Below are 14,617 nucleotides of genomic sequence, written 5' to 3'. Positions count from 1 at the left end.
TTGTCATGGTATTTTGGACAGATGCGAGGGGTGGTTTAAATAGGTGAGCGCAAGGCCGCCGCGGAGATCCGAAACAGGTTGGGCAACATCACGCGGTGATTTACCTAGGTTCGGGACTCTCGTGTGGACGTAACACCCCTACTCCTGCATGTATGGTGTATATAAAGAGTATATGGTTGTACATGATGCTCCGTGAGCTGTCTCGAGGAAGAAAAAGGAGGCTGGGAGCTCTCCTCCTCTCCTGGAGAGTGGGGAAGGAGAGAATGAGGCAGGCAGGGAGAATCCTCCCCCTCCTGTGTGTATATGTTTCTCGCCATCTGCATCTGCAACGTCCCATCAGACAGGACGGGAGGACGCTGCAGCCTGCATCACAGCGCCCCAGTAGTCCAGTATGCATCACTGCGCCCCGGCGGCCCAGTTTGTGTCACTACACATCGGTCACCTAAAACAGTGAAGTTAGGCCAAGCGGGACCCCCACCCATTATGACCAACACTAGAGTTAGGCCACGTGGGCCACCCTTTGTCCCCTGGGCACCCCTTTATATGGTGGCCCATGGAGCCACCCCAGGGGCACCCGGAGATGGTCATAAACACATACACACACAGGAGGGGGGGTCTCCCTGGTGCCTCATTCTCTTGTTCCACACTCTCCAGGAGAGGAGGAGAGCTCCCAACCTCCTTCTTCTTCCTCCAGACAGCTAAAGGGGCACCATGTACAACCATATACTCTCTACATACACCACGCATGTAGGATTAGGGTTGTTACCTCCACATCAGGGTCCCGAACCTGGGTAAATCACCGTGTGCTGTTGCCCAACCCGTTCCGGTTCTCCACGGCGGCCTTGCTCTCACCTCTTTAAGCCACCCCCTATCATATGTCCCTAAAATACCACGACATTTAGCCCTACCATGTACTCTGTGAGGTTATCATAAGACTTATGCTTCTTATGGTTTTCTCATACTCGATGTCAAACTTCTCGTCTTCATCGTAGTAGTCGTGCTCCACATTGTCATCGTCAAATGGAATATTCTCGTCACAAGAATCAGTAGACCCGTTAGAATTTTTACCATAACAACATTCAAGTTATGAATGCGAATGACTTCAACATGATGTAATTGATGGTAACTAGTTGGGTGGCCCGTGCAATTGTTGGGCTAGACCTATGTGTTACAGTTTTGCCTTTTGTGTGCCCATTTCTTATTCTTACGGTGAACTTTGCATATGAGATGATATTTCATGATATTAGTTTATAGCCTTTTTCTTTATTTTCCACTACAATTCTATCCCTCAACCTCAATATTCTTATAATTTCTTACTATTTTTTGTGGGAAGATTGTGCGTAGCATTGCACTAGAGCATGAAGGAAAGGCCATGAATGGGCTACACCAAACATCTCTACTGAGTGTATTATTATTGGTGATGTCATTAATGTCCTAAAAATCATGTGGCTAATAATGAAATTAATGTCAATTTTTTCCATGCAACACCACCGACCATTAAACTAATTTCCATATTGCTTCCTCATCATATGTCATACTCCCTCCATTCCCGAATATAAGGTGTATTAGTTACCATGCAAGTCAAACTAGTCTATGATTGACCAAGATTACAAAATAAACTATCGACATCTACAACACAAAATAAAAAATATGAATCTATTTTCGTGGTGTATCTAGTGATACCAAGTTCGTACTGTACATATTGATATATTTTTCTATTAACATGGTGAAACATGCACATGTTTGACTTTTCGAAAAAACTACTACATCTTATATTTTGGAATGGAGGGAGTATATATTTGAGCACATAATATTTTCGAAAACTCTCCACTAAGAACTTTGGATTATTCGGGATATGTATAATCTCATATTTGATATTATTTTCATAGTTGAACATGTTATCAATTATTATTTAGGTCAATTCAATGATATAGTAGTAACAATAGAAAAACAGGAACATAATATAGGCTTAAAAATGCATGTCATTGAAAATTTATAGGGAAAATCTATATTGCAGCGGGCGCACCGTCGTGCTCCGGAGCGGCAGGTTGCGATCCCTTTGATGTTTGAAATTTAAAAAGTTTTATCTACAAAACCGTTAATTCAATCGATGATCCAATTTCATCATTGAATTTCTCGCGACGAGTTCTCCGAAACTAGATCCCTTGTCGACATGTTCTGTCAAGTATTTTTTTCCGTTTATACTTGCCACATTTTTTGATCCATTTGCCATATTATTAACCACTTATTTGTCTGAAAAAATAACTTAATTGACACTTTTTAATGTTGTTTCGTACAAAGGCTTGTAGCAGTTTTCATTGTACATGATATAAAAGCATGTCATAGGCTGTGTTTGCTAATTTAAATATTCCAACTTGTCATATTTATATACTACTTTGCCATAAAACTATTTCGTGTGCTTGTAAGTTTAACTATGTCGAGTTGTCATATTTACAAACGATGACCAAAAATAATAATTTGTGGTCACTGGTTTTAAATATGTTGAGTTGTCCTATTTTTTGCGCGTAATTGCCTAAAAAAGGTTGTTTGTGCTTGCCATTTTGATTATGTCGAGATGTCATATTTATACGCAATTTACAAAACATTGTCGATTAAGTTATTTTTTATCAGGCAAGTAAGTATTTATTAATATGACAAGTAAGTGCAACAAATGTGGTAAGTACGAAAGAAAAAAGTTGTCGAAACATGTCGAGATGGGATCTATTATTGAAGATTTCGTTGAAACAAAGTCAACGACAAAAACGGGTCATCGATTGAATTAATGGTTTAAGAGATAAACGTTTTTGAATTTCGGTCATTTAAAACTTACATGCAACGTTCAGGTGTAGATTTGAGGACTTTATTCATTTGTACTCCATCACAGGACATTAATTTACTATCGACCCTATAACTTTTTGAAGTATGCATACCTATGTGGCATCTGCATGCAGCTTCTTTTTATATTCTATGAGCTCGCAGTAAGACACGCTATCACAAGTGATTATTGATTAGTAGCCGCCGCACGGCAAGAAGAGGATGCGATGCCGCTACGTAGTTAAATCTATTTTTTTTTTTAGTCCATCTTGAAAATACTGTTTATGGAACTGAATGTATAATACACGTACTCGTAATACATGAGGTCTTTTGTGATATTATTTTCTAAAACAAAGGCAGAGTTGGTACGATAATGTAGACATATGACGTACATAGTAGCTAGGCGGGACATATGAAAGAATCAATTAGCATACCTGTTCACCTCTAGACAAATGCATACATGTGTCTTTGTGCTCGGCCCAAGATCGCATTTGCCCCTTCAACTGACTTGATCGTGCCGCCACCATCGTGGGTCTGTGACCATGCGGCTACAGCGCTGCGCTCTGTCCCGTGGCTAGCTCCATGTTGAATTGTTGTTATATAGTAGTTCCAAATCTTATAGACTGCCTAGTGGCAGTGGCGTGCGCCGGTGAGATCACAGGAAGCATGAGGTCGTCACGGGCCTTGGCCTCTTGCTTCCAGAACTTGGACGCCTACGTACGCACAAACAGGTATTCTAGTTTGAAATGACGCTATCTTTATTATTGGAAGGATCTGTCATCGTAATGGTTCGACCACCTTTGATACCTGCCTCGTTCGCAATCCGCCTTGTTCGATCCCCGCAAGCCCCCTTCCCTTCCACGGTTCCACCTTCGATCCAAAAAAAAAAGCACGAGAAAAACTGGAAAACCATCGTACGTTCCCATCTCCGTTCTAGAAAAAACTAAAACGAAACCAATGAATTGCTGGCCTTCTCTAGAGCATCTCCAATAGACATGCGGGTGCGCGGTGCGATTTTTTTTTGTGAGGTGCCAAAATAACATTTTAGCGCGCGCGTTTGATAGTTTTAGCAGAAGATATAAATTTTAGCGCTCCGTAGGTAGCGCTCCAACAGCGACGGTAAATATATAGCGTGGGCGTCCAACACAAACACATTTCGTACTCATACATAAAACCAAGAAGATCAAACATACACAAAATAAATTAACAATAAATAGTTTAATTATTATTCCAATTCAAATAAATGGTTCGTGAATAATACAATAAATAATTCATGGATAATACAACAAATAGTTCCTGAATAAATAGAACAAATAGTTTATTTTCAATACAATAAATAATTCATATATCAACTCGTATGTTGCTCATTCCATGACCACCACTCCTCAACTAGATCATTTTGAAGCTCATCGTGCGTTTCAACACGTCGAATGGAATGATAGGAGGCAACAAAGCGGGTCACTCTCACAGCGCTCCTCTGCACTCGCACGGGTCTTTCCATCAATTCATACTGAGAATAGTTTAAATCTTGTCCATCCTCATTCTCGATGTTCATGTTATGCATGATCACACAAGCATTCATGATGCACCAAAGGATCTTTTGATCCCAAAATCTTGTTGGTCCTCTCAATAGCAATCTTGGCTTGCAAAATTTTAAAAGCTTTGTCCACATCTTTTCTAGCTGCCGCTTGAGCATTGTGAAAATCAAGATTTTTCTTACCTTGTGGTGCCTTCAACGGCTTCACAAATATTTTCCACCTTGGGCAGGTGCCATCTGCAAGATAGCAGCCATAGTTGTACGTATCACCATTTGCTATAAAATCCACTCGTGAAGTTTCATCAATTGCAATATTAGCCATGAGCGGTGACCGTTGAATAACATTGATGTCACTGCAAGATCCTGGCATTTCAAAATAAATCATGTCAAATCCAAGTCTCATGATATGCCACTCCTTCAAGGATTATAGTGGAACCCTTTTTCTGTCCGTGGAATTATACATGTCATGCAGCAGGACAATTATTCCAACTCCAGTACATGCAATATATTAAACTATGCATACCTAGATGTTGGGGAACGTTGCATGGGAAACAAAAAATTTCTTACACACACGAAAGACCTATCATGGTGATGATCATCTACGAGAGGGAGATCGAATCCACATACCCTTGTAGACAGGTAAGGGGGAAGCGTTAAGAAACGCGGTTGATGTAGTGGTACGTCTTCTGATCCAAATCGTAGTCGTCCCACGATCCATCCCGATCTAGCGCCGAACGGACGGCCCCTCAGCGTTCAGCACACGTACAGCTTGACGATGATCTCCGCCTTCTTGATCCAGCAAGAGGGGGTGGAGAGGTAGATGAGTTCTCTGGTAGCGCGACGGCGTGACAGCGATGGTGGTGGAACTATTCCGTCAGGGCTTCTCCTAAGCACCTTCGAACAAGAGAGGAGGAGCTACGATCTAGAGAGAGGGCATCACGTGGCTGATTTGTGGTGTCTCAAAACCTTCGAAACCTCTAGTATACATAGGAGGAGGGAGAGGAGGCAGCCTTGGCCCCTACTCCAAGGAGAAGGGGTCGGCCAAACCAAGGAAGAGTCCACCTTCCCTCAAGCGAGGTGGACTACTTTGGGAGGACTCCTCCTTCCCTTCCTTTTAAAGGTCATTTACCTTTTATCTCTTCTCCCAGCCACATGGGCCTTTGAGATAGGCGTCAGCTAGCCCACCAGGGGCTGGTCCACCTCCTCTCACAGCCCATAAGGCTCTTGGGTCGTCACACCCCTCCCGATGGTCCTCCGACACCCTCCCAGCACTCCCGGTACAATACCGATGAGCCCGAAACTTTTCCGGTGACCAAAACATGACTTACTATATATCAATCTTCACCTCCGGACCACTCCAGAGCTCCTCGTGGCGTTCTTAATCTCATATGGGACTCCTAACAACCTCCGGCCACCAGCACCTATTACTCAAATATACTGAAACGTCATCGAACCTTATGTGTGCAAACCCTGCGGGTTCGAGAACTATGTAGACATGATCTAAGACACTCTTCGGTCAATATCCAATAGCGGGACCTGGATGCCCATATTGGATCCGACATATTCTACGAAGATCTTATCAGTTGAACCTCTATGTCAGGGATTCAGTTAATCCCGTATATCATTCCCTTTGTCCTTCGGTATGTTACATGCCCGAGATTCGGTCGGTATCCCAATACCTATTTCAATCTCGTTACCAACAAGTCTCTTTACTCATTCCGTAATACAAGATCCCGTGTTTAACTCTTCAGTCACATTGTTTGCAAGGCTTTTTTGTGATGTTATATTACCGAGTGGGCCCTGAGATACCTCTCTGTCACACGGAGTGAAAAATCCTAGTCTTCATCCATGCTAACTCAACTGACACCTTTGGAGCTACCTGTAGAGCACCGTTATAGTCACCCAGTTACGTTGCGACGTTTGATACACATAATGTATTCCTCCGGTGTTAGTGAGTTACATGATCTCTTGGTCATAGGAATGTATACTTGACATGTAGAAAACAATAGCAACAAAATTACACGATCACATACTATCTTTATAGTTTGGGTCTTGTCCATCATATCATTCTCCTAATGATGTGATCCCGTTATCAAGTGAAAAAACTTGTCCATTGCTATGAACTCTTAACCATCTTTGATCAACAAGCTAGTCAACTAGAGGCTTACTAGGGACAGTATTTTGTCTATGAATCCACACATGTATTTGTGTTTTCTCTCAATACAATTATAGCATGGATAATAAATGATTATCTTAAAACAGGAAACATAATAATAACTATTTTATTATTGCCTCTAGGGCATATTTCCAACAGTCTCCCACTTGCACTAGAGTCAATAATCTAGCATCACATCTCCATGTGATTTACAGTGTAACATATTTAACACCCATACAGTTCTGGTGTTAGCTCGTGGAAGAGGTTTAGTCAGCGGGTCTGCAAAATTCATATCCGTGAGCACTTCGCAAATATTTATGTCCTCCTCCTTGATGTAATCGCGGATAGTGTTGAAGCATTGTCTAATGTGTCTGGTACTCTTGTTAAACCTTGGTTCCTTGGCTAGAGAAATGGCACCAGTGTTGTCACAGAACAAATTTATTTGATCGAGTGCGCTCGGCACAACTCCAAGATCTATCCTAAACTGCTTCATCCACACACCCTCCTTAGCCGTCTGTGATGCTGCTATGTACTCCGCTTCGCATGTAGAATGAGCTACGACACTTTGCTTGGAACTGCACCAGCTTTGTGACTTAGAGTCATCTGGATTAGTGTCGAAGCTTGCATCAATGTAACCCTTTACAACGAGCTCTTCGTCACCTCCATAAACGAGAAACATTTCCTTAGTTCTTTTCAGGTACTTCAGAATATTCTTGACCGTTGTCGAGTGCTCCATTCCTGGATTACTTTGAAACCTTCCTGCCATACTTATGGCGAGGCTGACATCCGGTCGTGTGCACAACATTGCATACATGATAGAACCTATGGCTGAGGCATAGGAGACGAAACTCATCGTTTAATTATCTTCTGCACTCACCGGGCATTGAGTCTTACTCAACTTTATACCTTGTAACACAGGCAAGAACCCCTTCTTGGATTGTTCCATTTTGAACTTCTTGAAAATCTTATCAAGGTATGTTCTTTGTGAAAGTCCTATCAGGCGCCTTGATCTATCTCTATAGATCTTAATGCCCAATATGTAAGCAGCTTCTCCCAGGTCCTTCATTGAAAAACTTTTATTCAAGTAATCCTTTACGCTTTCAAAAAGTTCTATATTGTTTCCAATCAACAATATGTCAACCACATATAATATAGAAACGATATAGAGCTCCCACTCACGTTCTTATAAATACAAGCTTCTCCAAAAACTTGTATAAACCCGAACGCCTTGATCACCTCATCAAAGCGCTGATTCCAACTCCCAGATGCTTGCGCTAGACCATAAATGGATCGCTGGAGTTTGCATACTTTGTCAACATTCTATGGATCGACAAAACCTTCGGGTTTTGTCAGATACAACTCTTCCTTAAGAAACCCGTTAAGGAACGTCGTTTTGACATCCATCTGCCAGATTTCATAATCGAAAAATGAGCTATTGGTAACATGATTCGGACGGACTTAAGCATCGCTACGGGTGAGAATGTCTCATCGTAGTCAACTCCTTGAACTTGTGAAAAACCCTCTGCCACAAGTCGAGCTTTATAGATGGTCACATTACCGTCCGTGTCCGTCTTCTTCTTAAAGATCCATTTGTTCTGAATAGCCTTTCGTCCTTCAAGTAATACTTCCAATTCCATACTTTCTTTTCATACATAGATCCTATCTCGGATTTCATGGCCTCTAACCATTTGTTGGAATTTGGGCCCACCATTGCTTCTACATAGCTCCCAGGTTCATTGTTGTCTAACAACATGATTGATAAGACAGTATTTCCGTACCACTTAGGAGAAGTACGTACTCTTGTGGACCTACGAGGTTCGATCGCAACTTGATCCGAAGTTTCATGATCAACATCACTAGCTTACACTTCAACTGGTGAAGCTTTGATAGAAACTTCTTTCTACCCTACGCCACCAACTTGTTGAAGCAAAGGTTCCACAACCTCATCAAGTTCTATGTTCCTCCCACTCAATTCTTTCGAGAGAAACTCTTTCTCAAGAAAAGCTCCGTTCTTAGCGACAAACACTTTGCCCTCGGATGTGAGATAGAAAGTATACCCAACTATCTCTTTCAGGTAACCTATGAATAAACACTTTTCCGCTTTGGGTTCCAGCTTTTCAGGCTGAATCTTTTTGACATAAGCATCACATCCCCAAACTTTAAGAAATGACAACTTTGGCTTCTTGCCATACCATAGTTCATATGGTGTCATCTCAACGGATTTTGATGGTGCCCTATTTAAAGTGAATGCAACTGTCTCCAATGCATAGCCCCAAAATGATAATGGCAAATCGGTAAGAGACATCATAGAATGCACCATATCTAATAAAGTACGATTACAACGTTCGGACACACCATTGCGCTTTTGTGTTCCACGCGGTGTAAACTATGAAACAATTCCACATTGTCTTAAGTGACCACCAAACTCGTAATTCAGATACTCACCTCCTCGGTCAGATCGCAGAAATTTGATCCTCTTGCTATGATGATTTTCAACTTCACTCTGAAATTGCTTGAACTTTTCAAACGTTTCAGACTTGTGCTTCATTAAGTAAATATAACCATATATACTCAAATCATCAGTGAAGGTGAGAAAATAACGATACCCGCCGCGCGCCTCTATGGTCATTGGTCCGCACACATCAGTATGTACGATCTCCAACAAGTCACTTGCACACTCCATTGTTCCACAGAACGGAGTCTTAGTCATCTTGCCCATGAGGCATGGTTCACACGTGTCAAGTGATTCAAAATCAAGTGAATCCAAAAGTCCATCAGCATGGAGTTTCTTCATGCGCTTTACACCAATATGACCTAAGCGGCAGTGCGAGAAGAAAGTGTCGTTATCATTATTAACTCTACATCTTTTGGTCTCAATGTTATGTATATGTGTATCATCAAGATTCAACATGAATAAACCCCTCACATTGGGTGCATGACCATAAAATATATTACTCATATAAATAGAACAACCATTATTCTCTAACTTAAATGAGTAACCGTCTCACAATAAACAAGATCCAGATATAATGTTCATGCTCAACGCAAGCACTAAATAACAATTATTTAAGTTCATCACTAATCTTGATGGTAACTGAAGTGGGATTGTGCCGCCGGTGATCGCATCAACCTTGGTACCATTTCCTACGCGCATCGTCACTTCCTCCTTCGCGAGTCTTCTTATATTCCGCAGTTCCTGTTTCGAGTTGCAAATGTGACCAACAGTACCGGTATCAAATACCAAGGCACTACTATGAGAGCTGGTGAAGAACACATCAATAACATGTATATCAAATATACCTTGTTTGGCGTTGGCCGCCTTCTTATCGGCCACATACTTGGGGTAGTTTCGCTTCGAGTGACTATTCCCCTTGAAATAATAACACTCAGTTTCTCGCTTGGGTTCAGCCTTGGGTTTCTTTGTCGGAGGGGCAACAGCTTTGCCACTCTTCTTGGAGTTACCCTTCTTGCCCTTGCCGTTTTTCTTGAAACTAGTGGTCTTATTGACCATCAACACTTGATGTTCTTTCTGGATTTCTGACTCAGCGACTTTCAGCATCGCAAACAGCTCAGCGAGTGACTTATTCATCCCTTGCATGTTATAGTTCAACACGAAGCTCTTATAGCTAGGTGGCAGTGACTGAAGAACTCTATCAGTGACAGCTTCTTACGGGAGAGCAATCCCCAGCTCAGCTAGATGGTTAGAGTACCCTGACATTCTGAGCACGTGTTCACTTACACACGGGTTCTCCTCCATTTTGCTAGCATAGAACTTATCGGAGGTCTCATACCTCCCGATCCGGGCATTCTTCTAAAATATAAACTTAAATTCCTGTAACATCTCATATGCTCCATGACATTCAAAACGTCTTTGAAGTCCCGGTTCTAAGCCATACAAAACTGCACATTGAACTAGTGAGTAGTCATCCGTATGCGACTGCCAAGCGTTCAAAACGTCTTGGGTCACAGTAGCGGGTGGTTCATCTCCTAGCGCTGCATCAAGGACATATTGCTTTTGGCCAGCCGTGAGGATAAGCCTCATATTACGAGCCCAGTCAACAAAGTTGCTTCCATCATCTTTTAGTTTATCTTTCTCTAGGAACGTGTTTGAATTCAGGGTTGCTACTGCGCGAACCATTGAACTACAACATAAAATTTTGCAAACATTACTTAGACTATGTTTAATATAATTGAGTTTAGCTAATCATATTACTAATAACTCCCACTCAAATTGACATCCCTCTAGTCTTTCGAGTGTCGCATGATCCAAATTCACTAACTCAAGTCCGATCATCACATGAGTTGAGTATAGTTTCAGTGGTGAACATCTCCATGTTGATCATATCAACTATATGATTCATGCTCGACCTTTCCACTGTTAGGAAAAGGCTTGCTAATGGCGCACCCATTTTTGCTACTAATGGCGCACTATAGGTGCGCCACTAGCATCACGCCATTAGATTTTTTACTAATGGCGCACCAGGCAGTGCACCATTAGTATTGCTCATGGTGCGCCATTAGTATCTGGTATACTAATGGCGCACCAAGAAGTGCGCCATTAGTATAGCTCCTGGTGCGCCATTAGTATCTGGTATACTAATGGCGCACCAAGAGGTGCTCCATTAGTATAGCTTATGGTGCGCCATTAGTATGCCTCCCAGGGCCATATTTACCCATGTGCTCTGGCTTACTAATGGCGCACTAGTTGACGATGCGCCACTAGTGTGCTTTTGAAGTGCGCCACTAAAGTGCTGAGTGGTGCGCCACTAGTATGAATATTAGGTATTTATTTTATTTTTTCTGATATTTGCACAGGTTACAAAACATACTAGATCATGAAAGGCGCGCGTTGCCGCGCCCATACATTTTAAAAATGGATTGATAGGATATTTGTAAATATATAGAAACAAAACATGTAGACAGATTTGTAAAAATTTTGGTCGGTAGCAGCCAAGGAGTGCAGTAGTTGAGCAGTAGGTCCCTAGAAAGAAGGCCTATACACTATCACATTATGAAGAACTATCTGTCAAAGGATCATAGTAGTGTCCGCCACTCTGTGCAAACAACCATGCCCTGAACGTAAAGCTTCTTTACAAACTCTGGAGAAGGCGGGCCCTGCTCTTCGGTGTCGGCGGCTTGGTGTGTGAAGGATGCAGTGGCCGCCCCCTCCCCTCCCGTCATGCAAGTTTGGAGAAGGCATGCTTGCTCTTCGGTGTCGGCGGCGGACAACTTCGTCAAGGCCGTCGTGCTTGTCGTTGTTGTGGAGCAGCCAGTGGCCGTTATCCGCGTGAGCAAGAAAAGTTGCCCTTTGGCGCAGATCTGCTCTTGGGAGGAATTGAACCAGGGGCAGCTACACAGAGAGGAGAATAAAATAAATCTTAAGAGCAATTTGATTCAACAAACATTATTAAGAGCTATAAATCTCAATCAAGCAGGAGCCTTCAACTGTAGAAGCAGAGCGATTAAACTCGCACGTACTTTTAAAGAAATATAAAGAAGAGAATGGCTTGAAGATAAAAGTAATTGGGGCATTAATATATGGCACTGCAATCTTTTCTTCATCGGGGCACTGCTTGCTCGAGCCAGATTGCAAAAACAAAGCTACTCAACATGACAACAGTACACCCAGTTTTTAAAAGTTTTCAGTTTGGCAAGTGGCAACAACGAGAGCAGACAGCCAAACAAGTGTAGATCAGATTAAGTAGTATATTTGCAAAACAAAGCACACTAAATGATTGTACACGGCACAGACAGCTGGTGCATTTCATTTCCTGGTCTAATTTTATTTGCTGAGTGCAAGTAAATGACACAAAATGACCAAATCAGCAGTCGGCAGTCAATGTGTATTTTGTTTAAAACACCCAGCAATCCAGTACTAATAGTAGTTGCACTAAAAAAGAAGGAATGCTAGCAGGCAGGTGGCAATTAAACAAAGTTAACGAAACTGGACAGGGACAAGTATTGATTTATAACAGGCTTACTATGAACAAAACGCTGGCATACTATAAATAGAAGATGGTACCTTAAGGCGGCTCCCATGATCATGGGTAGCGCGCTGAGCTGAAAAGCGCGGCGCCGGCCGATTCCGTCGGCGACGGAGCCGCTGAACAGGCATGCGACGAACGCTCCCCCCAGGCATATGCTGACCACGAGCCCTGCATCCCTCCACAGTGAATCCAGGAGATCGTAAAGAACTACAGGTCTCCAACATGGCCTACTTATGTTCCACTATCAGAAACCTATCGAATATGTTGCTAAATTTCATCTTTATGGTAACGAAACCTTTGTGCACACGACTATGTTCAACAAATGTAGAGGAGAAAAACACTGGTGTTTGTCACACTTTTTCATTCATGGCTTTGTTTTTCGTGGGTTTCCCGTGGCAACGCACGGGCATTAAACTAGTACCTGGGTGCTGGGGAGAGCTGTACCAGGTTCCAGATTGTTGTAAATACGCGGCTCGTACCTGAAAGGGAAGTGTGGATTCCATCTATGAAGAAAGAAACCCCGAGGACAGGTATCATCCTGGCAATATAAGTCACCACTTCCTCCTCGTTGCTGTACATGTAACCCCAAGACTTGCATAGCAAAATCATTGTGATAGAGATCACTGAGCCTGCAAACAGGGCCATGCATATGACAACTATGGTTGCCAGCCTCGCTACCTGAGGCCTACCGGCACCAAGTTCATTGGAAACGCGTGTGCTGCATTGCAAATGCAGGAAAAAATGAGACAACAATCATCATATATACATCATTTAACATTATGTTTGTGAGTTTTACGGCACCTTATGGCTGCACAGAGACCGGACGTCACGGTAAACATGAGAGCGCCGGTGTTAAGACTGCAGAATTCGACAACACACAACTTAGAATAGAACAAAAGGGAAAAAATAAAAATTGGTAAACTGTGTATTGCAAAAGTTTGTATTGATTTGATTACCATATCGACAATACAGAGGTTTCAAGCTTAGGATTGGGCAAAAGGCCAGACAGCAGCACAAGCAATACAAACGACCACCATTCCAAGCTGCAAATTTGAAAAAAAAGAAATTTGTCATTTTAGAAATCAAACCATCATTGCCGAGGGGACTTGCTCACGATTTCTCCTCACCAAACCATCATTGCTGAGGGGACGGTGAGCTCCGCGAACTGGCGCAACTCCTTGAAGGCGAAGGCCTCCATGGAGAAGCCAGTCCACGTCCTCCTGCAGGCACCGGACAGCCTCATGTACAGGCACAGTATGGCTAGGTTCGTGGAGTATGAGACGGCGCTGGCCAGCGCCGCACCTTTGCTCCCCAGGCCCACCTTGTGCACCAGCACCTAGCACACCCAGTACCAGGTTCGAGAGCTGTACCAGGGGACCTGGAGGGGGATGCGGCAGGACCAAGGGTGCGGAAAAGGAGGGACGTCGCAGAGGTGAAGGCGCGGAGGGGGTTACCCGCGGCATCGACGGAGGACATGCGCCGGCGGCGGCCGAGCCCTGTCTGGATCTCGCCGCCACGAGGGAGCTCTGCACCTAACCCTAGGTCGCCAGGCCCCCCTTGGGCCATGGGGACGAGCGGGAGAGGGACGGAGGGGGGAGGAGAAGGGAAGGAGACTAACCCAGGGGCCGCGCGGGGAGGTACCCGACGCCGTCGAGGAGCGCGTCCGACGAGTCTCGCCGCCGACGAGGCGGCCGCCGATGGGAGGGAGAGCAGGAGAAGGGGAGGGATACGGGGGAGAGCGAGCTCGACTTGGTCGATACGGGCACAGGGGCCACGCGGGGACTGGCATGGGATTTTAGCGGGGGTGATAGCAATGGCGCATCCCCAAGGGTGCGCCATTAGTAAAAACAATTAGCAATGGCGCATCACCTACAAATGCGCCATTAGTAACCCTGGTTACTAATGGCGCACCAGCTTGTGGTGCGCCATTAGTAGTTCTGCAAAAAAAAGTAGTGGCGCACCACCTACATATGCGCCATTAGTAATCCTGGTTACTAATGGCGCACTAGCTATAGTGCGCCATTAGTAGTTTGCAAAAAAAAACCAATTTTTTTTATAGTAGTGGCGCACTACCAACAGATGCGCCATTAGTAACCCTGGTTACTAATGGTGCACCAGCTGCTG

At 43.5% G+C, this 14,617-nt stretch overlaps 1 protein-coding gene across 1 annotated transcript; it reads right to left on the bottom strand.

Annotated features, from left to right (window-relative positions):
- Positions 1–11,515: 11,515 nt before the first annotated feature.
- On the bottom strand, positions 11,516–13,072 carry LOC123408475 (probable plastidic glucose transporter 3). Its single transcript, XM_045101578.1, is given in 4 exon segments — positions 11,516–11,620; positions 11,622–11,856; positions 12,529–12,700; positions 12,973–13,072. Coding segments are annotated over 4 exon segments (612 nt in total).
- Positions 13,073–14,617: the final 1,545 nt, after the last annotated feature.

The sequence above is a fragment of the Hordeum vulgare genome, chromosome 7H (assembly GCF_904849725.1).
Source record: "Hordeum vulgare subsp. vulgare chromosome 7H, MorexV3_pseudomolecules_assembly, whole genome shotgun sequence".
NCBI lineage: Eukaryota > Viridiplantae > Streptophyta > Magnoliopsida > Poales > Poaceae > Hordeum > Hordeum vulgare.
Note: the sequence above shows the minus strand (reverse complement) of the source record. Positions and strands in the feature narration are given on the sequence as shown.